Source organism: Molothrus aeneus, chromosome 3, assembly GCF_037042795.1.
Source record: "Molothrus aeneus isolate 106 chromosome 3, BPBGC_Maene_1.0, whole genome shotgun sequence".
Taxonomy (NCBI): Eukaryota; Metazoa; Chordata; class Aves; order Passeriformes; family Icteridae; genus Molothrus; species Molothrus aeneus.
Genome location: NC_089648.1, coordinates 40,214,291 through 40,234,672, shown reverse-complemented (window position 1 = coordinate 40,234,672; position 20,382 = coordinate 40,214,291). Strand labels below are relative to the sequence as shown.

General features: G+C 42.4%; 2 protein-coding genes across 2 annotated transcripts; one reads left to right on the top strand and one right to left on the bottom strand.

The window, feature by feature from the left end:
- Positions 1–1,733: 1,733 nt before the first annotated feature.
- On the bottom strand, positions 1,734–11,430 carry TBP (TATA-box binding protein). The gene is made up of 8 exons (XM_066546723.1): positions 11,367–11,430; positions 9,526–9,762; positions 8,622–8,953; positions 7,468–7,555; positions 5,394–5,485; positions 4,058–4,225; positions 3,658–3,752; positions 1,734–2,440 (listed from the first exon to the last, which is right to left on the bottom strand). The coding sequence occupies exons 2-8, from the start codon at positions 9,577–9,579 to the stop codon at positions 2,361–2,363; spliced, it is 909 nt and encodes a 302-aa protein (XP_066402820.1). The 5' UTR covers positions 9,580–9,762; positions 11,367–11,430; the 3' UTR covers positions 1,734–2,360.
- Positions 11,431–13,354: 1,924 nt separating this feature from the next.
- PSMB1 (proteasome 20S subunit beta 1) lies at positions 13,355–19,952 on the top strand. The gene is made up of 6 exons (XM_066545648.1): positions 13,355–13,513; positions 14,730–14,837; positions 16,008–16,089; positions 16,534–16,663; positions 18,203–18,309; positions 19,672–19,952. The coding sequence occupies exons 1-6, from the start codon at positions 13,410–13,412 to the stop codon at positions 19,855–19,857; spliced, it is 717 nt and encodes a 238-aa protein (XP_066401745.1). The 5' UTR covers positions 13,355–13,409; the 3' UTR covers positions 19,858–19,952.
- Positions 19,953–20,382: the final 430 nt, after the last annotated feature.

Here is a 20,382-nt window from a genome sequence, read left to right as displayed (position 1 = left end):
TTCATTCAAAGAAAAGCAGACTACTGTAAACCCACTCCAGTGCTTATGTTGAAGAGCTGTACATGAGTCAGCTAAAATAAAGCTACATAACCTTTTGCTGTGGAATTTAAATCTACTTCCCTTTCTCAGCAGATACATAAACCCAGCTTGGGAGTTTGTCACATGTTCTGACTGAGTGGTTGAGGTAAAATGCACAAAAATTAAGTGTTTTATCTGACTTTAAAACTATTAGCCCCATGCAATAGTTTAACTTGGTTACCTGGTGCAGAAGCAGTTTAAACAAAGTCAGCCCTACCAGAACACATTTGTCTGTTACACACTGCCTGTAGCAGCAGATTTTCAGGCTGAATTCTACCTAAAGTCTGCAGGGATTCTTCCACTGTATGAGTGCCAAATAGCTGAGGCAAGAGAATAGTGAAACCATAATGCTGAACTTTACTGTGGTAGTTGCTTAACTACTTCTATGGCTATGGCAGTATTTGCAGAAAAGGCTTTTTTGTGTGTTTCCCTACAGAACTGACTTCAGTTACTTATTCCCTTATCCTGCTCCAACCATTCATGGCTGCTTACCTGTGACTCTGTGGGGCCCACTGTGGGGTTTTTGAAATCATTCAGGCATTGAAAGTACTCAAATAAGCAGGCAGAGAATGCTGTACCTGGAAGTGGTTCTGTTATCACAGGACTTAATTTCTAGCAGGGTAGTTTGAAGGCCTGGTCTGTGTTGTGAAAAAGCAAACTGTCTCAAGTCACTGTAGTACAGCTTGACTGATTGTGTTGAAAACTGTCCTATGGTTTCTTGGGGCTTCAAGCTTTCTGAAGAGTTGAAGAGAGTTTTGCACATAAGTTGGTAATAGTTCAGGTCCTACAAAAGCACAGACAGCCATACAGTTATAGCCAAGAGCTCTCAGGAACATTAATGAGCTCACAGCACAGAGTGGCACAGCACTGAAGGCAACACAGTGCTTGAGCATATCCTGCACAGCTGCATTAATAAACAGCATCTTTCTGGTAAGATCCATGAAACCAGTCATTAGAACACCTGGAGAGACACTGATCTAGAGAGAAGTCTGAAGATTAAGGTCACTCAGGATGTGCAAATGGGGCAGTATCAAAGCCAGCCAAAACTTAATTTTGTCTGGAATGAAACACCAACTTAGAAATGAGACCATTGTTTACATTTGGGTTAGTTTCAGATAAAAGCTGTTTGAAATAATGTGTAAGTCATAGAGAGGTTATTATTCCTGGAAATTTCCTGAAGGAAAAAAAAAGTTTATTTTTAGCTCTGAGCCTATTAGGCTTCAAGCATCGTTCAGAAGGAAGATTATGTATGTGCTGACTCCAGTTGGAAGGGCTTTGACATTTTACAGGAACACTAATATAGTGAGGCTGTCACAGCTGGTAAAATACAAAGGTAGTAATTTAAAGAAATTCTAGAAGCTAAGCAGGGATCTATTGTTTCAGTCAAGTGCAGCTATTTAAGACTTACCTATATGCCATCTGTTGAACATAAGGCAACACATACTCAAACACAAGCTTCTTTAACCAGTTGTCTCTTTTGCTTTAACATGTTGGAAATATTCAAGGTGGACATTGCCAAGGGTGTGACTGCTGGTAAGCAAGCCAGAGCACTGCTAAGATTCTCTCAAAACAACATGTCACTTAGAGCAGTGCATCTGCTATTAAAAAATCTGTTAAATAAAAAAAGTCATTCAATGTATTTCATTCTACCAAGCTGGGTAATTTTAAAATTTATTAAGACAGTTCCCATAGTTGTATAAACAGGGTTTATTGTACATGTGGAGTTGAAGAAGGAAAGAGAAGAAAGGTATATATTATATATATATGTACAGTGAGCCATTTTAATTAATAAATTTATTCTATCTTGCTTAATACTGGAAAGAGGGAATGTGTCTGGCACCAAAGAAATTTAAAATTGAAAAAATTTAAAAGCTAAAGTTCTGAAAATTATAAAAACCATGGTCTTATGGAAGGAACTTAAAACATATATACATGGCAGTTAAAGTGGTTTATACTGAGTGACACAGTTGCATTTGTCTTTAAACCAACTTACAGATTTTTTCTATTAATAGAACTGGCATTAAAACTATTTAAAAGCTAGAATATAAATAAAAGTTGGAGGGGCTGCTCCAGGAACAGCCCAGTAAAGCAACTCACAGTAACTCAGTAGACATATTCAAGAAAACAGTTCCCCTTGAGCATCAGGGAAGTAGGCACTAACTGGGAAATAGTCCAAGTCCTGGTGTTGCAGTTGCACTGGAAGTCCGTTTCTTGTTACTGCTGTGCCATACACAATACCTTTTAAAATATACCCCTGATTTCTCTGAAACGTGTAGAAACTGTTACGTTGTCTTTCTGAATCCCTTTAAAATAGGATAGATGTTTTCAAATGCTTCATAGATTTCTGCTCGTACTTTAGCACCTGCAAAAAGAGAAGGGATTCAATTAGTTTGTACCTTTCGCCAAATACTTAATTTTAGCTTTTAGAATGTGTATGTGAATGCAAGTCTATATAAAACCTACATGTATTCATAAATCCCCATTTTTACAATCCTTTTTAACACATTTCATAGAGAGCTTACATTACCAGCCTTCTCTGTTTAATCTGACAACTGCTAAAACTTTCACTAGCATCTCTGCCACGATGCTATGTTGCAAATGAATTTTCATATACATGATTTCCACAAGAGACCCAACAACAAAGCACAGCCCTGTAGGATGTTTGTGCAGAAAGGCCTAACTGGTGGAGCTTGTTTTGAGAGTGTGAGTATCAGGGGGAGGAAGGTCTGGCAATGGAGACCACTGCAGAGAATTGCATTTCCCCACACTGCAGGGACATGATCCTTCTTTTGTCTGTGGGGCTTGCGGGTTTCTTCTTCCTAGTAAGACACAGCATGAGAAAAAATGGAGGGAGTAGGTTGAGCACCAGAGGTTGAGGATGTCCTAGAGCTCAAGTATCTCCCCTTCTTTGGCTGCTGTATCATAGAGCATGGCAGCAGCCTGCAACCAAGCTGCCAAAGAAAAGCTAGCTCAGTCACATGCTCAGCCACAGAAACAGTCTTTCAGATTTTGCCAGAAAGATCTTACGTTCTTACAGCTTTTTGGGCACCTGCACACCTGACTAGGGTTCATGATGATTGTTCCTTTGATCTAGCCAAATGTGCTGTTGCTTTGTGCATTCCCATCTGTTAAGGAACATGGTGCTGGTAGCTGTGTGTGCAGTGGCAGTGCTGAGCTGCAGGTTGAGCTCTGGGTGAAGCACACCCAGACAAGAGGCCTGAACTGCTGAATCTTTGCATAACAAAGCCTGGTGCTGAGCCCTCAAGAAAACCTGGTCTGACTGTGTGAGTGGAATGTGTAGGGAGTCAAGCAGGACACCTGCTGGATTTGCTGAAGCTGCCCACTCCAAACAGGCTTTGGTCCTGCTGCAGCTGGTGTGGCTCTGACTGCCAGGGTGACTGCTGGATGGCTGCACAGGGAAGTTTCCTTAACACTCCATCCATGGAATACTCTATTAAGTCTCCTTTCTCAGTACTGTCATCTCTAAAGGAAAATACCTGGCAGCTTATGTATCCCTGTCTGTTCTCTGTCATACAGTCTAAATCTCACCTCTTGGAGTAAGATGCTGTCTTCACTTACCAGTTAAAACCACTTTTCCTGAAACAAAAATAAGCAGAACAATTCTTGGCTTAATCATTCTGTAGATTAGGCCAGGAAACAATTCCGGCTCGTAGCTGTAAGAGAAGAGAGAGTATTTAAATGTGCTTGCAGACCCATGTTCCACCCCATCTTCAGGGCCCAGTCTAGGACTGGCAGAGCAGATGTAGACTTCTCTGAAACTTGGGGAGGGCAGCAATGTGAATCTGTCAAAACCAAATTTTGACAGGTTCACATTGGGCAGCCTCAGTTACACCTGAGGCAGTGCAGAGATGGGAACAACGATGCAGGTTTCCCTGTGGTGCAAGGGAATAATCTAAACAGATGTCACCTTCTAAGATAGTATGCAACAAGAATGAAACATAAGCAAGCCTTTTTTTACCTGCTGAACTGCTGGTGTGTGAGTACCAATCCTTCCAGTCTGATGGGAAATTTCACATCACAGCTGCCCACCATATTCTGAATTTTAAAATCCAAAAATTTTGCAGGAAAACCCAGTTTCTGAACAACTCTTGCATACTTCCTTGCAGCCAGTCTGGATTGTTCCTCACTGAAGTGAGAAAAGGATATCTGTATTACCTCCTCAGTTAAATATTACTTCAAGCAAACAGCATTAAACCCCAAATACCTAACTGGGGAAAAAAGTCTGTGTGGAGGGAGAGGGGAGTTCACATGCGAAATTTTTACATCCAAAATTAACAACTACCACTGACTGATTTTCATGCTAATTTTGATAATAGGCTCCTGGACACCATTAGTGTTGCACTCACTGTTCATGACACAAAACAGTAAATTATAAATCCATACCTTTTACATTTTAAAATATTGACCAGAGTCCCTCTAATGGGACTGTTACTTAAGATTAAGTACTTAAGATTAGATTGTTACTTAAGATTTCACTGTAGAACAACCTTGAATTACTACTGCTAGAAAATACAGATTTATATAAAAATCTGTCAACTGGCAAAATCTTCTGTTTGATTCAGCCCAGGCATTCAAACATGGGTTTAATACAACTGCACAGCCTTACCCACTGTTGCAGAATTCAGTTTGCTTCAGGTTTGTAAACAGCTGAGAATCTGTTGCCAATGCAGAGTAAGACAACTTGAATTTCAAGTATCACCAGGCAGAGAAAATGTTCCCCTGTACAGATCTATTCATTCATCTCTGCTCATTAGTTTATTCCTTCTGGATTCCTAGCAGACTTCTTTGGAGCAGAATTTCTCTCCTGCCCACCAGAGTTACGCTTATGTTTAGTTTTCAATTCTTGTCCTTCAATGGTCATGTTAAGAACAGATCAGACCACAGGAACTTGAGATTTGGAGCTCTAGTCCTGTGATGAATGAATCTATTCAAATATAAAATTCTTCTCTCACCATCCTTACAATTTAAGCAGTTCCAATGCATAGTTGCTGAATTTTTTTAATTATTAGAAAAAGCGGGTAACTGCAAGGCCAAAAAATGAATATAATAACCTCTGCAAACCAGTTTATGAGACTGAATGAAAGCACTTCAGAAACAGAAGTACCATTTCCCCACAAATTGGGAAGTCTCTTCAATCATAAACAGGCATTTTCTGTAGAAATGTGTATAATCTGAGATAACTGTGAAACAAGATTAGTTGTACCTGTACAACTTTGATGTGTCTATATAAACAAGCATCATGGTACAAAAGAAAAGACAGCCTGAGTTAGCTTGCTCATAATGCCTAAACATACCTTTTTGCTCCTGTGCACACCATTTTTCCAGAGCTGAATATCAGTGCAGTAGTACGTGGTTCTCTTATTCTCATAATAACAGCAGCAAAACGCTGAAGTGTGAGCATTGAGACTGTTAGTGACATACTGCTGTCATCATTACATTAAAACCAAATCTGCATCATCGAAGTTACACTGCAGTGCAAGGAAAACTAAACTCAAACATACTTACAGATCACTCAAAGTTTACTTGAAATGCTTAAACCATAAGTACCTTCAAGGACATACACAGAGAGGTAGAGCCAGGCAGGAAGGATATTTACCACTGCATTCCTGTTTATCTCTCATTACTATATATTTATGCATATATATATATATATATATATATAACATATGTATGTAACATATAAATAACACTAAGATTGGCATCAGAGCAATAGAAACAATTTTTAAAAAATTCCTCCATATGTGTTGGAATTTTATCTTATAAGTAGGATGGAAGACTATCCAAAAAAATGGATTACAGTGTTACTATACCAGCAAACAGAACAGCTGGAGATCAAAGTCCTGTGTAAACAGAAGTCAGCTCAGCTACCACTGTAGGACACAGCAGCCTCATTAGCTCTAGCTTTTCATTCTCAGCAAGCATTTCCAAATATTCTTAAATTCCTTGAGGCAAGAGATACTGGAAACTGAGGTGGGCGCACACACGCACACACACACACACACACCAAAACTCCTGTTTGTTATATTTAACTCGGAACAGCTCACCCTGCAGTCCCATGAATTGTTCTGCTGATATAACCAAGGCGGTAGCGTGGGTTACCCAACAGCACATTTGTCAAAATATGACTTAAATAATATAGCCAAGCAACATCTTTCTTTGATAGATGAATCTACTGACTAAATGTCAGGAGCGTGTTACATAAGCCTTCTATCCCTCTGCCATGGAAAACAGCGTTTGATATTGATTATTCTAGCCTACAAATTTTATACAGCCACCTACCCCCTAAATTAGGAATTACCAAGGCATGCTCAAATTTTTGCTGCGCTAATACCTTACTCACAATTATGTAACAGCATCACTGGTATAAACTTACAGTAAGAGTCATTTATCAAATATGCCTGCATGTGTGCTTTAACCTTTAAGAGCAGAGTTCACGTCAACTGTAGCAAAATACTAAATGCTAAAACAAGAAAACCACACACACTCCAGGAAAACTGAAGCCTTCCCAAGACAAGCCAATTCAACTATGTAAAACCTAAACTTTTATTAGTGTCCAGCTACTGTTGTTGCAAAGATAACATTTTCAAGAGGAGCCACCCAAAAGAAACATGAAACAACATTTTTTTTTTATTTAATGCTCCAGGTCCTTTGCTGTTGTTCAGATTTCCCAAACTAAAAAGATGCCACTTATTTAGAACCCTACTACTATTAAGAAGCAGCAGGCAACTTTGAAGTCAGTATGCAAAAAATCAATTTAATTGGTTTTGTTTTGATCCATTTTAATGTTCCATCAAGTTAGCCATCAGAAGCAATGAGATGGCAGAAGTACTGGAGGAGAACATGAGAGAACAGAGGGTAGTGAGACTATGAAAAATAAGTGAATGCCCTGTGACCGTAAGAATTCCAGAGGAGCAGCTAGGTGGAGGAAACCACAGCTCTGGCAGAAGTCCAGGATTTTAACTCTTCTTTCCTTTCTCCTTGTTCAGAGATAGGGAAAAAGACTTCATCATCAGACATTTCACAGTAATAAGCAAAAAGAGCTCACTGAGCACTACAAACAAATATGCCCATATGAACAGCAGCAGAGGGCACCTCCACCACAAAAAGCTTGGCCAGTGTACTACACTCTTGATTAGGTTTTTTCTAAATCTAACAACTTACAACCTGGTGCACATCACAGCTACCTCAGCATAAAAATGCTTTTTACTAATTTGAATGTCCTAAGTTTATTAAGATTTCCCTTTTAACTACAGTATAAAACTGCATATATAGCAGGTAGGTTTTTCAGTCTATTGCAGCAGCCTGCAGCCACAACCTGTGCCTTTAATTTATCTGTTATAGGATGAACCCTTAATACATTTCTCTTACCTTAGGATTATATTCAGCATTTCGGGCACGAAGCGCAATAGTTTTTAGGTCAAGTTTGCAACCAAGATTCACTGTAGACACAATATTCCTAAAGACAGACCAGAGAAATATATTTAAAAAAACAATAAGGAATTAATGTGTCTTCCTCATTTTTAACCAAGCCTAATCAATTTTTTTAAATTATTTTGTTTCTCCAAGCAAGTTTGAATGGCATCTTTCCTACTAACAGGAGCACTGAGCAGTGTTTTGGCTCAGGAACGTCCTTTTGTAGGGCAGAAGCTCCTAAGGCATAATTGCTGATTCCTCCTTATCTGTCAGCTATTATGAAAAGTGTCCCATGAGAAGAACCTCTATTTCAGTTTGGGAGGAAAAATTACTGATGCTGAGAGCCCTCACCACAATCAGGGAAGCTGCTGGAAACAGGAGAAAATGATATAGTACCATCTGAAATTTTCCTTGCTATGCCCTTCAAGGAAGAGGGTGCAAAACTAGTGGGAATGACCCAGGAGGTAAATGCATTGCCAGGAGATGGGACAGTAGGTCTCCAGAAAGTTTTAAAAAGTTACTAGATAAACAATTTTGTTTTCTGGGAAAACCCGGAAATATAAAGGTCCTCAGTGAGGAGAAAAATTAAGAAAAATATGAGAAACTACTCTTTCAATTTATGGTATCAACCATTTCTCGTTGTCCCAGCCAAAAATTTCTGAAATAGTCTCTTTAAAACTGAAGTTCACTGAAAATACTTCCATACCTAGTTCTAGGGTTCTTCCAACTAGTTCTAGGGTTTTTTACGTTCTCACAAACTCAGTGTTAGGCAAGCATTGGAAAAGGAAACATCTTGAACTCCTAAACTGCAAGGAGTTAAAAATTATGACAGTGTTAAATGAAGACATATAACCCTCCACTGGTATGCTCCAAAGATGTACCATTGACAAATCACTAAGAAACTGTTTATATTACTAAGTGGTTTAGTAATGAAGCTAAGCTAAAAATAAAAGTAAAAATTACTCATATTGCTACAGGAGACATAAATTCTCAGGACCTCCCTTCCCACCAAAATGCAGTACCTAATTCCTGATATGAATTTGGTCCTAAGTCTTTCTTTAAAGGGCTACCTGAGAAAGGACATGATGCACTGACACATGGGCACTCACTGTAGTTGTGGCACTATGCCAGAGCTCTCTGATGCCGGTGTTGCAGGAGTTATTGGAGTCATTGGAGTCATTGGAGAGGAGTACAGAGGTGTGGTTCCTGGTAAAGGGGCTGTGGTAAGAGTCTGTGAATGGAAGAGCTGGGGGGTTTGACCAGATGTTCCCTGTGTGGCTTGCTGTGACGTGGATTGCTGTGCTGCTTGCTGCTGCTGCTGCTGCCGCTGCTGCTCCTCCAGTATGGACAGACTGTTGGTGCTCTGGACAGGCTGCGGTGTCAGTCCTGTGCCATACGGCATCATCGGGCTGAAAATTGGAATTCCTGGAGTCATTGCACCCTGCAGAAGAAAACAGGACATGAAAACCACAGATCATGATGACTCCATTTTGTTTTTAGAGACAAAGTTTTCAGGAGGAATCAAAAATTATGTTAACTGAGTTGCTCGTATCAAACCTGAAGCATATAGTAGTAAATAATTAAAATCAGAAAATCCTTGGAAATGCAGGTGTTCTATAGAATAAAGTACTACCCAAAGGAATCTAGAGAACATTACATACTTCTCACACTACGTTGCAAGCATGTCTCAGCTCTGACCCACAATTTAACTTGAAACTGTCTGAACACCAACTGTGCTCACTGTACTCACTGCATTCATAGCCCAGCAACAATCCATTATGTGCATAGTTTAAGGAGCAACCACCAAAATTAAATTAATTTTTCCAACTTGTCAGTCATGTTTCAACTTAAGAGGAATCCCATTAAGAAATCCCACATATATTCCATGTATAAGAAACCACATGTTTCTTATACTTCTGAATATAGACATCAATGGTTTCAAAATTCTGCTTTATACTAGAATTATTCAATCCCTAGCAGATCATAGTTACATTTTAAATAATTTGTTTTTACCTGAGGGGAGGCTAAGCCTTGAGCGTAGGGTGGCAAACTGTTGTTCTGATCCATGATTCCAGTTATTTCTTTGGTGAGGCCAGAAGTATTTCCTTCAATTAATTTAAATAAACTTCAAATCCTAGAGGTTTTTAAACCGTTTAAAACATTCCAGCGAAGTAGATTTTAAAGCCAAGCTGTAAGTGTTAGGAAAACATCAGCTTCAGAGAAATATGAGTCTACAACACTAACCAAAGCCTGGAAAGAAAAAAAAGGAATATCCTGAGAATAATATCTAAACACAAACCCAAAAGCAAGCCTATCAGCTGCTGACTCAGACAAGAGACACCCACGTACAAATACATATAAGAACATTCACGCGTACATACACACGCATGCACAATCCATAAAAATAACCTTTTTCAGGCACACTCCATAGAAACTTTGCAGTATGAGTCTGCTGAAGTCCCTGGCAGGTCACCTGACTCACATGGGCAGGCCTCTGGCTAACCAAACCCTCCTGCACAAACAGCTCAAGCTGCTGATGCTCATTCTACTCCAAGCTTCCTTTAGCTGCAAAAGCACTGATTTTTTAAAGAATTTAATTCCCTTAGCTACTGATTGACATTGCTTGTAAGTCTCTTCCTGGCCATTTTAAGACTTGGGCTTTCAAAAATTACGTTTTTTCTTCTATGAGAAAAGCATCGCAGCTCAAATCACAGCTAGGAAAACCTCTTCCATCCAATTCCATAAAACAAAGCACTAACAGATTTCAAACTGTAATGACACGCAGGGAAAAAAGAAATATGTGAAAACAAATTTTAAGTACACAAGTGAAACATACAATGATCTTCTTTCATTTTTTAACTATACTTCTGTTGCTGCGTTATGAAAATAAACAACAGAACTGGAGAATTTATATGTTATGATACCAATGATATAAAATATTATCCCATTAATTTCTAAGCTTCTTAATTATTGCTAAGAAATACTCAAGGTCATTACTGGGCCAGAGGTAGGCTACCTGAAAATCTGAAGACAGCCTATTCAGCCTCTCTTTTTTTTAAGATATGAGAGCTTAGAACTACAATAATATTTACACTGTAGCTAGAAATACCTGCATTTTTCCACCCATGACCATAAGACATTATCATCTTTACCGTCACCAAAGGTATCAAGCAGAGCACCCAGGTTCTACAAAGTGGGTACATTAGAGGCCTAAACATTATCCTGGAAGAAACAAAGTCAACTCCTCGACAGCCCAGATATTTAATTAGGAGGCTGGATACCAGGCATGCCAAAACCTGCACCCAGGGCACCGACTACGCAGAGCTCCCTCCTCTACCCGCTTAACGCGGCTTGCTCCGATCTCCACTACAAACGCCGGGCGACGTTTCGGTCCAGGGAACAGAGTCCAGCAGCCGGAGACAGCCCGGAGGAGGCCCCGACCCACCCCCGAGGGCCCTTTCGGGCTCGCCCCCCGCCACACGGCAGCGCTCGGCGTGCGGCCACAGCCTGCCCGCGCCCCCCGGCCCTCCTCGCTGCCCACCCAGCGGCCCCGGCCCCGGCCCCGCGCAGCCGCCGCCCGCCCTCACAGGGTCCCGCCGCTGCCCGCGCCCATCCCGCGCCCGGCGCCCCCTGCCCGCGGCGGGGGAGAGAAAGGCGGCCGCCGCCTCCGCGCCGCGGGAGTCCCTCCCCGCTCCCCCGGCCGCGGCTCAGGCCGCCCCGGAGGTGCGGAGCGAGCTCGGCCCGCGCAAGTCTCCGCCCTCCAGGCCCGGCCTGCCCCGCACCATCGCGCCCCAGCGGCCCGGCCGCGGGCAGGGGCGAGCGGCGGCCGCGGGGGAGCGGCGGGCACTCGGTACCTGGCGCTCGCTCCGCTCCCGCCGCGCTCCGCGCCCGCCGGAGCCCGGCCGCGCCCCGCCCCCGCGCCACCGGCGCGCCCGGCGCGTCACTTCCCGCCGCCAGCGGGACAGGAGCCTTGGCGGGGAGGAGCCTTCGGAAATCAAACAAGGGCAAATGCAGGGTCTTGCACCTGCAGCGGCGTAACCACATGCACAGTACAGGCTGGGGCCAGCCCGCTGGGAAGCAGCTCTGTGGAGAAGGACCTGGGGCTCCTGGTGCAAACAGGCTGACCATGAGCCAGCAGTGTCCTTGTGGCCAAGAAGGCCAGTGCTATCCTGGATGCATTAGGAAGTGCATTGCCAGCAGGTCAATCCTGCCCCTCTACTCAGCCCTGCTGAGACACATCTGGAGTGCTGTGTCCTATTCTGGGCTCCTTAGGGCAGGAGAGATATGGAGCTCCTGGAGCAGATGCAGCAGAGGACTACAGAGATGATTAAGGGATTAGAGCATCCAATTATGAGGAAAGTCTTAGGGACCTGGGCCTGGTCAGCCTCAAGAAGGGACAACTGAAAGGGGACCTCACAAATGTGAATAAGTATCTAAAGGATGGATGTGAAGAGGATTCATCCAGACTTATCTTGATGGTGCCAAGCAATAGGACAAGAGGCAATTGGCAGATACTGATGCACAGGAAGTTTCACCTGGATATGAGGAAGAACTTTTTTACGGTGCAGGTGACCGAGCACTGGAACAGATTGTCCTGAGAGGTTGTGGAGTCTCCCTCACTGGAGATGTTCAAGAACCATCTGGACACAACCCTGTGCCAGGTGCTCTAGGATGACCCTGCTTGAGCAGAAAGGTTGCCCCACATACCCCCCTGTGGTCCCTTCCAGATCCTGTGAATCTGTGGGGGTCCCTGGCAGTGCACCAGGCCCTCACATAAGCTGTGGTTCCTCACACTGAAGCTGTACAGAGTTCCACACTGCTGTACTGCAGATCTCGCTGCTGTGTCTGCACAGTGCCCATGGAGACTGCAGCCACCACGGCTGTGTTTCCCAAGCAGGGCAGCGCACTTCTCCTCAGGAGCACCATGTGTCCCCTGCATCTCACTGTCCCCACCCTGTACTCCCCTAGTGCCTCTTCGAGCTTCTATCCAAGCCCTTCCCACTTGTTTCCACTCGTGCCAGGGTGCCTGGCACCACACCCCATGGGGCCCACCTCAAGGACCTGGTGAGACCCCATCTGGAGTACTGTGTCCAGCTCATGAAAGACCTGGAGCTGTTGGAACAAGTCCAGAAGAGCCACAAAGATGCTTAGAGGGATGAAGCACAAGGAAAGTCTGAGATAATTTTGATTATTCAGCCTGGATAAGGGAAGGCTTCAGGGTGACCTACTAGAAAGGTGGAGATTAACTTTTCACAAGAGCGTGTAGTGACACGACGAGGGGGAATGGCCTCAAACTGAAAGAGAGATGGTTTAGATTAGATATTAGGAGTAAGTTCTTTGCTTGAGGGTGGTGCGGTACTGGCGCAGGTTGCCCCGGGAAGTTGTGGGTGCCCATCCCTGTAAGTGTTTAATGCAGGATGGAGCTCTGAGCGCCTTGGTCCAGTGAAAGGTGTCCCTGCCCGTGGCAGGACTAGATAGTCTCTTCCTACTCCAACCTCCCGATGATTCTATGATTCCCGACTCTTGCTCTTCACGGCGGTTCCAAAGGCGCTCTCCCCTGCAGAGCAGGAGCCACGCTGCTGCCCAAACACGAGCGGTGCGTGATGGCCTCACCACTGAGCAGCCTGCGCGTTCCCACCAGCGGGCACGCAGGCGATGGGCCAGCGCCGACCCGGCTCTTGTCCAGGCGCTGCCCCGGGCCCCAGGCAACACCCCCTGCTGCAGGCGGGTTCCGCTCCACAGCGGCACCGCCGCCCTCCGGCCAGGCCCCGGCGCTCGCCGCCCGGCAGAGCAGCGAGAGGAGGCGGTGCTGCCCTGCCCTGCCCTCCCCGAGAGGCTCCGCTTCCGCCTCCGGTGCCGCCATTTCGCCGTGAGACAGCAGCGATCGGGCGGCCGCGATGCTGTCCACCGCGGGATGCGGGCCCTCCCGGCCCGAGACGGGCTGCGGGCTGGAGGCGCCCGTGCAGCACTACCGCTTCTCGCCGTACACCTTCAACGGAGGGTGAGGGCCCGGGCGGGACGGGGCACCCTCGGCCCGGGGCATGGGGCCCAGGGGACAGCGGCGCCGGGGCTGGGGCTCGCTTACTCCTTCCTCGCCTTACTCCTGCTTCTCCTCGGTGCTCAGTGCGGGTTTATCTCCCCTCACGGTCTCCTCTTTGTAGGGAGAGAGCGGCAGCACAAGGAGCAGCTGGGCTCGGGCTTGCCTTGAGGCCTTGCAGCCTTTCAGGGTGTTCTTGCCTGTCCGTGTGGCTTTTGGAACACTCGGGCTCCCTAAACTTCGACTGGTCTTAAAGTACGCATCTGTTGTTACCGGCAGGGTTGTTTCTTTATAGTGGCTTAGGAAACCCAGGTAATGGTCCTGTTACAGAATCACAGAGTTGTTAGGGCTGGATGAGTTAGGAGATCATCCAGTCCAACCCCCCTGCTAAGGCAGGGTCACCTCGAGCAAGTGACACCAGAACACGTCCAGGTGGGTTTTGAATGTCTTCAGAGAAGGAGACTCCACGACTTCCCTGGGCAGCCTGTTCCAGTGCTCTGCCACCCTCCACGTTAAGAATTTCTTCCACTTGTTGAGGTGGAACTTCTTGTGTTGTAGTTTATGGCCTTTGCTGTTTACCGTGCTGCTAGTAAACGTGTTACTGGGTTGGATGCTACCTTGCTGTAACTCTTAAAGGCTGGTGATGTTTTATGCACCTGAGTTGGTGGCATGATCTGGCCAGGTAGGTTTATTTTTTCTTATGATGGCTATTGCTTTTTAAAGGGCATCTTTGTTACTTAATGGTGGTACACCTGTGGTGATCACAATACTAGTTGTTAGGAAGTAATAACACCAGATTTTAAAAGTGACATTTATTTTAGTGTAGTGATACTGTTGCTCAGTACTTTGCTTGTATTAGAAGGATGAGTTATTATCAGGCATATAAAATACCTCATCCATTGGGTCTGGTTCTTGCCTGGTGTGGAGTCTCTGTTTTACCAAGTTTCCATACAGTTTAAATCTGAGTAGAGGGCCACATGCACATATTTTCTTCAGTCTGTCTATTGCCTTCTTCCCTTGGTGTTGAGTAGGGATGTGCATAGTGGGAAGCATAGCAAAGAGTGTAAGATACTTGACAAAACATGAGTCTGTGTGTAGAATTACTATCTAGTTTGTTTCTGTGTTGTCTAAGAAGATGCTTGTGCTGAAGGCCATGATTTATCAATATTCTTTTTTTAAGGACTGTGCTGGCGATTGCTGGAGAAGACTTTTGTATCGTTGCCTCTGACACACGTCTGAGTGAAGGCTACTCCATTCACTCCCGGGACAGCCCAAAATGCTACAAGCTGTAAGTCCAGATCTGCAAGGATTCAAAAAGATGGAAAATCTTTTGTACTGCTGACTATGTCACCTGCTTCCTACTTTAAGCAGAATTCTTAGAAGAAAAAGCCCAGTAACAAAGTAGATTTTGGACTCGTGGTGACCTTTGCTGTAATGCAAGATGTGATGTGATGTTCTAAATATAGCCAGATTTCTTGTTTCATGCTCTTGAAGTTAAGAGAGAACAGAACATTTTTCGCATGATACAAACCTTAACATGAAGTTTTTTGGCTGGATAATCAGAAGAATTTTTAATTTAACTGTAGCTAAACTTAATCCTATGATAACTCATTCTGCTTCATCAGGAGATCTGGCGATGGTACACAACTGTTCCCACTGCTGCCAGTTGTACTGTATCTCTCTGGTTAATTACCTGGCACTTTAGAGGGGTTTGTTTTAGGGGAGGTAAACCTATGAGTCATTCCATAATTGAACTTTCTATGTTCATTTTAGGCTTAGGTTAACTCACCTGGGTAGAATCTCCTTAGTTTACACCTACATTACACTTATGTTCATTTTACTGCAGCAGGTGCTTGTCTTATAGGCTGTCATCAACTACATAAACTTTTTTTTTTTATCAGGGTTATTGTTTCTTTTTCTGAATTGATGACATGAAATCAAAATAACTTGGTTTCTCCTGTCTAACTTGTTACTGCTATATGTTTGACTTTGATACTGTCCAGATGGAGATTAGTCTGGTACAGGATACATACTGCACATGGTGGCTTTGTGTAATTCTAGTGACAGGCTGAGAGAAGATTTTGTTTTAAGATGTTTTCTGAATGACTACTTTGGGTTGGTCAGTGTGTGTTAATGTTTCTAGACTCTTTTCTATTTCCTAGAATTAAAATTTCAAGTGTGTGTTTCCATGGTTAGTGTTCATAAAACATTTCAAAACTGAGCAGAGAGCCAAGCTTCTGTAGTGCATCTGCAGCCACATAACTTCTGTTTGTGCTGACAGAAGCCATGACAGAAGCCATCAAAGCCATAAATGTCACATAACCATTGTACAAGCTTAATGCAGCCCTCTGGAAAAAAACTGAAAATACATTTGGTGTTTTCATAATAACCTACTGTATAAGAAATTACTGTAGTTCATGCTAAGTCTAAAATTGCAACAAAATGTTATGTTTTTCAGAACAGAACAAACTGTCATTGGATGCACTGGGTTCCATGGAGACTGCCTTACCCTTACTAAAATTATTGAAGCCAGATTGAAGGTAACTACGAATCTTACTGCATTTAGAAACTTAGATTCTTAATATTATATTTGAGACCAATAATATGACATGTTTTAACTATAACTTCTGCTGTTTTTTTCCGAGTGTTTGTATCATAACTGTTTTGCTAGTGAAAGATCTGGCAGGGAAAATTGGTGATGTGTTCTCATTAAGTGTGACACCACAAATTTATAGAGTGGAAGAGCTGGAAAGGGTATTGTAAATGAGGCAACACCTACTAATTACACAAATTTAGAGATATGTTAATGTTTGGCTTGTAAAGAGGCTTTACCTTTTAGACCAGCATGTTTTCACTAATTGTGCTGGTTAATAATTTTGCTTAGTGTCAGATTCTTCTGTATTGAGGTTACAGAAAATGTAATTCTAGTTGAATGTCAGCTTTAGTGTTTGACTTTCTTCTTGGATGTGCTCTACCACTGGCAGATGTACAAGCATTCCAACAACAAGACCATGACTACAGGGGCTATTGCAGCAATGCTGTCTACAATCCTGTACTCTCGACGTTTCTTTCCCTACTATGTTTACAATATAATTGGTGGACTTGATGAAGAAGGTAAGACGTCAAACAGAAAAAGGGAAAAGAGAAGCTGCATTTCTGTGGATGGATAGCTGTTCCTTTACATCTGAGGTGTACTGATTGAATAACGAAGTTTGTGTTACTATTCCCAACACCTGCCTTTAGCCATTACGGTACTTACACAGATTGAATACAGTGCATCTGGCTCATTTCCTAGTTTTTGTTATTCACTTGATTTTTCCATTTCTGAAGGTCTAAAAGCTATGTTATAATTATTTGATCACAAATAAAATCTCTAAAGTGAAATAATTAATACTTTAGACTGGAAAATTTTACAGCGGTTTTGCTGGATTTTTAAATTGCATCTTTACAGTAGATGTCACCAGTAAAATTGTATATGTTTCATTCAGACCTGTGAGTGTGGTAAAGACTATTTAATATGAAGACTTACTCCAGAGACAGGTTTCTACAAAGTTATTTCAAAACGTTAACTAACCTCTAATGAAAATCATGAGTTCTACACAGAAGCTGTAGTTTAATCTACAGCTCTTCCAGAACTTACTGGGTTGCTGTCCAGTGATTTGGTTGAGTAGTGTTGTCTGGCTTTGAGATGGAGCTCAGAGGTGGTCTTGTTTGGATAATTTTAGCCATTCCATGCAATTTGTTTGTACCAGTAAGTTATACTGCTTTCCCAGTCTTGCTAAGACATGTCTGTGATTTGTGGGATCTGGCAGGGGATTAGTCTGCCCTGCATAATGGTAAATCTCAGATTATAAGGGTGTTGTAGCAGCTGATAAGAATCAGTGTGCAGGTTCGCTTGCAAGGACTAAATTAGGGTCCAGCAAGATTGATTGTTGATTTGGCTGGCTTTCTCAGGGCTGTTCAGCTCCTGTGCTCTGCTGCCAAGGGCACTGGCCAGTTGATTGAATTGGGTGCAGCCTGTCTGCACAGAAGGGCTGGGCTTGGCCAGCTGCTGCATTCTGACTGGCATGTTCTCATCAAACGCTGATGCTTCAGGGCTACAGTGTGTCTGTGCCTCTGATGTTGGTGCAAGCCAGTAAACTTTGCACCACCTGGTCTGGCTTCAAAGGGAAGTGTGCAAGAGACCAGAGCATCATCCCTGGTTCTGGGAGTTTGATGCAGAGGCATCCAGGTGTGCTTTCTGGAGGTAATTCAAGAAATGTATCATTCAGGAACGATCTCAGCTGCTTGTGTTAGCCTTGGAACCCCTGGGGCTCTTTGTTCAGCACTACACTCTAGCTCATTTTTCTGCTTTGATTACTCTGCATCAACACTTTTTCTGTGGTAAGTAGTGTGGGAAACATTTGTTGAAGCATGATATTGCGGCTTAAATAAAGAAAATAACATTGGATATTGTACCAGGCTGCAGCCATAGTGAGTCTTCTGTAAAAAGCATCATCTGAACATACTCAGTGTTGTTTGGTAAAGGTTTACTGGGATCTGCAATGTTCCAGATACTACTTATCCAGAGAGCTGGTTTTGTTGAAGATGCTTGTCAGTGTTGGGCAGCTTTCTGAATTACATACTAATTCTTTTTTTTTTTTTTTTCTTCAGGAAAGGGAGCAGTTTATAGCTTTGATCCAGTGGGCTCCTATGAGAGAAGTACTTTTAAAGCAGGTGGATCAGCAAGTGCAATGTTGCAGCCTTTGCTGGATAACCAGGTAAAATAGCTTGTTGGCTTTTGTTTTGGTTTGGTTTTTACTTTATTTCAGTAAAGATTTGTGACATTCAAATTAATGTAGCTTTACTTCTGGAGAATATTACTTTTGAGAGAAGTTTTAAATCTATTACCCAGGTAGGACCTGGTAATCCATACATTTATAAATTATGTGGCTTTACTTTCTCAAGAGAAATCAAAGTTTTGCTTTGGGATCTGTTGAGGTTTTTAATACATTATTTGTATTTGCAGTGCCTGTTTAAAGGCAGAAGTGTTTTAATTGGGGAGTTATGTTTATCCTAGAAGTTGTTTGGAGGGTTTTTTTCTGGGTTTTGGGAGTTTTTTCCTGGCTGATAACATAAATATGCCTGTTACTTAGTATGAGATAATACCAAATTAAGAAGATAGAATTAATTAATACATTTTATCATTTAACATAGCCTTGTTTAAGTCTTCAGTTTTGTACAATTCAGATACCATTTTTAGTAAGAGTGTTCTTACATAAAACTGCTGGAAACTTATTCAGCTAAATCTGTCTGAAATACTTGAATAGTATTTTCATATTTAGCTGAAGCTGTTAATAATTGAATGGGAGAAATACCAAAGCGTGTTTTACTCATTTTAAGTTTTTGACATTGGTGTTGGTATTTAGTCACTTGAACGTGATGCCATCACAGCTTTTGTGCTTAGAAAAGCAGTAAGCATTCTTGATTCTTACCAGACGAGAAAGGAATAGAATATTTCCTTTTTTTTTAAACTTTATTAACTGAAGGAAATATATTCTGCAAAAAACAAGTTGTCATAAATAATTTTTTATTGCTTATGGGTTTCAGGCAAAACATGGAACTCTTCTCCTTTTCCTGTTCTGATGGTTAAGTTGATGCTTATATTTATGAGCTAATTTAATGCTGTTTGGTAGGACCAGATATGCTCCAATATAGACTTAGTTTTGAAGTCTAGGGATCTCAGGGAATATTTGCTTTTAAGAAATGTTCCTAACTACAAGTGACCAGAGAAAAAAAGACTCATGTGCAGTTCTGGTACTGCCAAAGTTGTGAGAAGTTTATGAAGAATTAGATCAGATCCAGATGTTCATTGTGATCTTGTACATGCTGAATGAGCAGGAGGAGCTATGCTGGCTGTATATTGGATCTGCTTCTAGGTAATTTTTCTAAGAGTGTATGTATTGGCAAAGCTCTCAACTGTAAACTGTTTGGAGGAATACTTTGGAGGAATACTTCAGCTTTGGGGTTTTTAAAATAGATGGGTCATTTCTTCTTTTTAATTCATCTAAATCTGTTTTTTCTAGTGCAGAGACTGAATCAGTTTTCATAGATGGATAAAATACACTTTTATCTTTTCATAGATTGGCTTCAAGAACATGCAAAATGTGGAACATGTACCTCTGACCCTGGAAAAGGCTTTGCAGCTAGTTAAGGATGTCTTCATTTCTGCTGCTGAGAGAGATGTGTACACTGGGGATGCACTAAAGATTTGCATTGTCACAAAAGATGGAATTAAAGAGCAAACTATCCAGTTACGAAAAGACTAATTCAGTTCATGTGTAAGCAAGTTATGTGTGATGTACAATTTACCTGTGTTATGAGGACATTTGTCCAATTAAAATTTTTTCAAGAAGTTCAACAACTGTGGTGCTGTCTTTGTTAGAAGTTGTGTTTTTTAGAAACCAGAGCAGTTCGCGGTGAGGAAGCAGCTTAAAGCTACAAGTCTGTTTCCTTAATCTCATCTTAATCTATCAATCAGGCTAATTCTAGTGGAAGTTTAATCCCCTTCTCACAATCCCATATGCTGAACTATGGGAGGGTATTAAAATTTAGTCCGTGAGCCTAAATTTTAATACCCTCCCATAGTTCAGCATATTCTGATAATCCTTTCAGTTCAGTCTTGATTTACTGAGTAAAGCATTTGCTCTGTTCATGCTGCTTTCTCTGCACTTCATAGCTTGCTTTTTTCCTGTCTTCTTTATTTCTCTTGACATGCTGTCAGCTGACATTATTTCTCTGATGTGCTGTCCTGACATTTGACTTTGTTTATTTGCAAAGACTGTATTGGTCAT

Excerpts from the sequence above, each read along its gene's own strand:
- TBP (XM_066546723.1), bottom strand. The coding sequence starts at position 9,579 with ATGGATCAGAACAACAGTTTGCCACCCTACGCTCAAGGCTTAGCCTCC. Across the intron at positions 3,753-4,057 it reads ACACACCAGCAGTTCAGCAG|CTACGAGCCGGAATTGTTTC; the intron begins GTAAAAAAAGGC and ends CTTCTCTTACAG. Across the intron at positions 2,441-3,657 it reads AGGAAAAGTGGTTTTAACTG|GTGCTAAAGTACGAGCAGAA; the intron begins GTAAGTGAAGAC and ends CTCTTTTTGCAG.
- PSMB1 (XM_066545648.1), top strand. The coding sequence starts at position 13,410 with ATGCTGTCCACCGCGGGATGCGGGCCCTCCCGGCCCGAGACGGGCTGC. Across the intron at positions 14,838-16,007 it reads AGCCCAAAATGCTACAAGCT|AACAGAACAAACTGTCATTG; the intron begins GTAAGTCCAGAT and ends TATGTTTTTCAG. Across the intron at positions 18,310-19,671 it reads AGCCTTTGCTGGATAACCAG|ATTGGCTTCAAGAACATGCA; the intron begins GTAAAATAGCTT and ends ATCTTTTCATAG.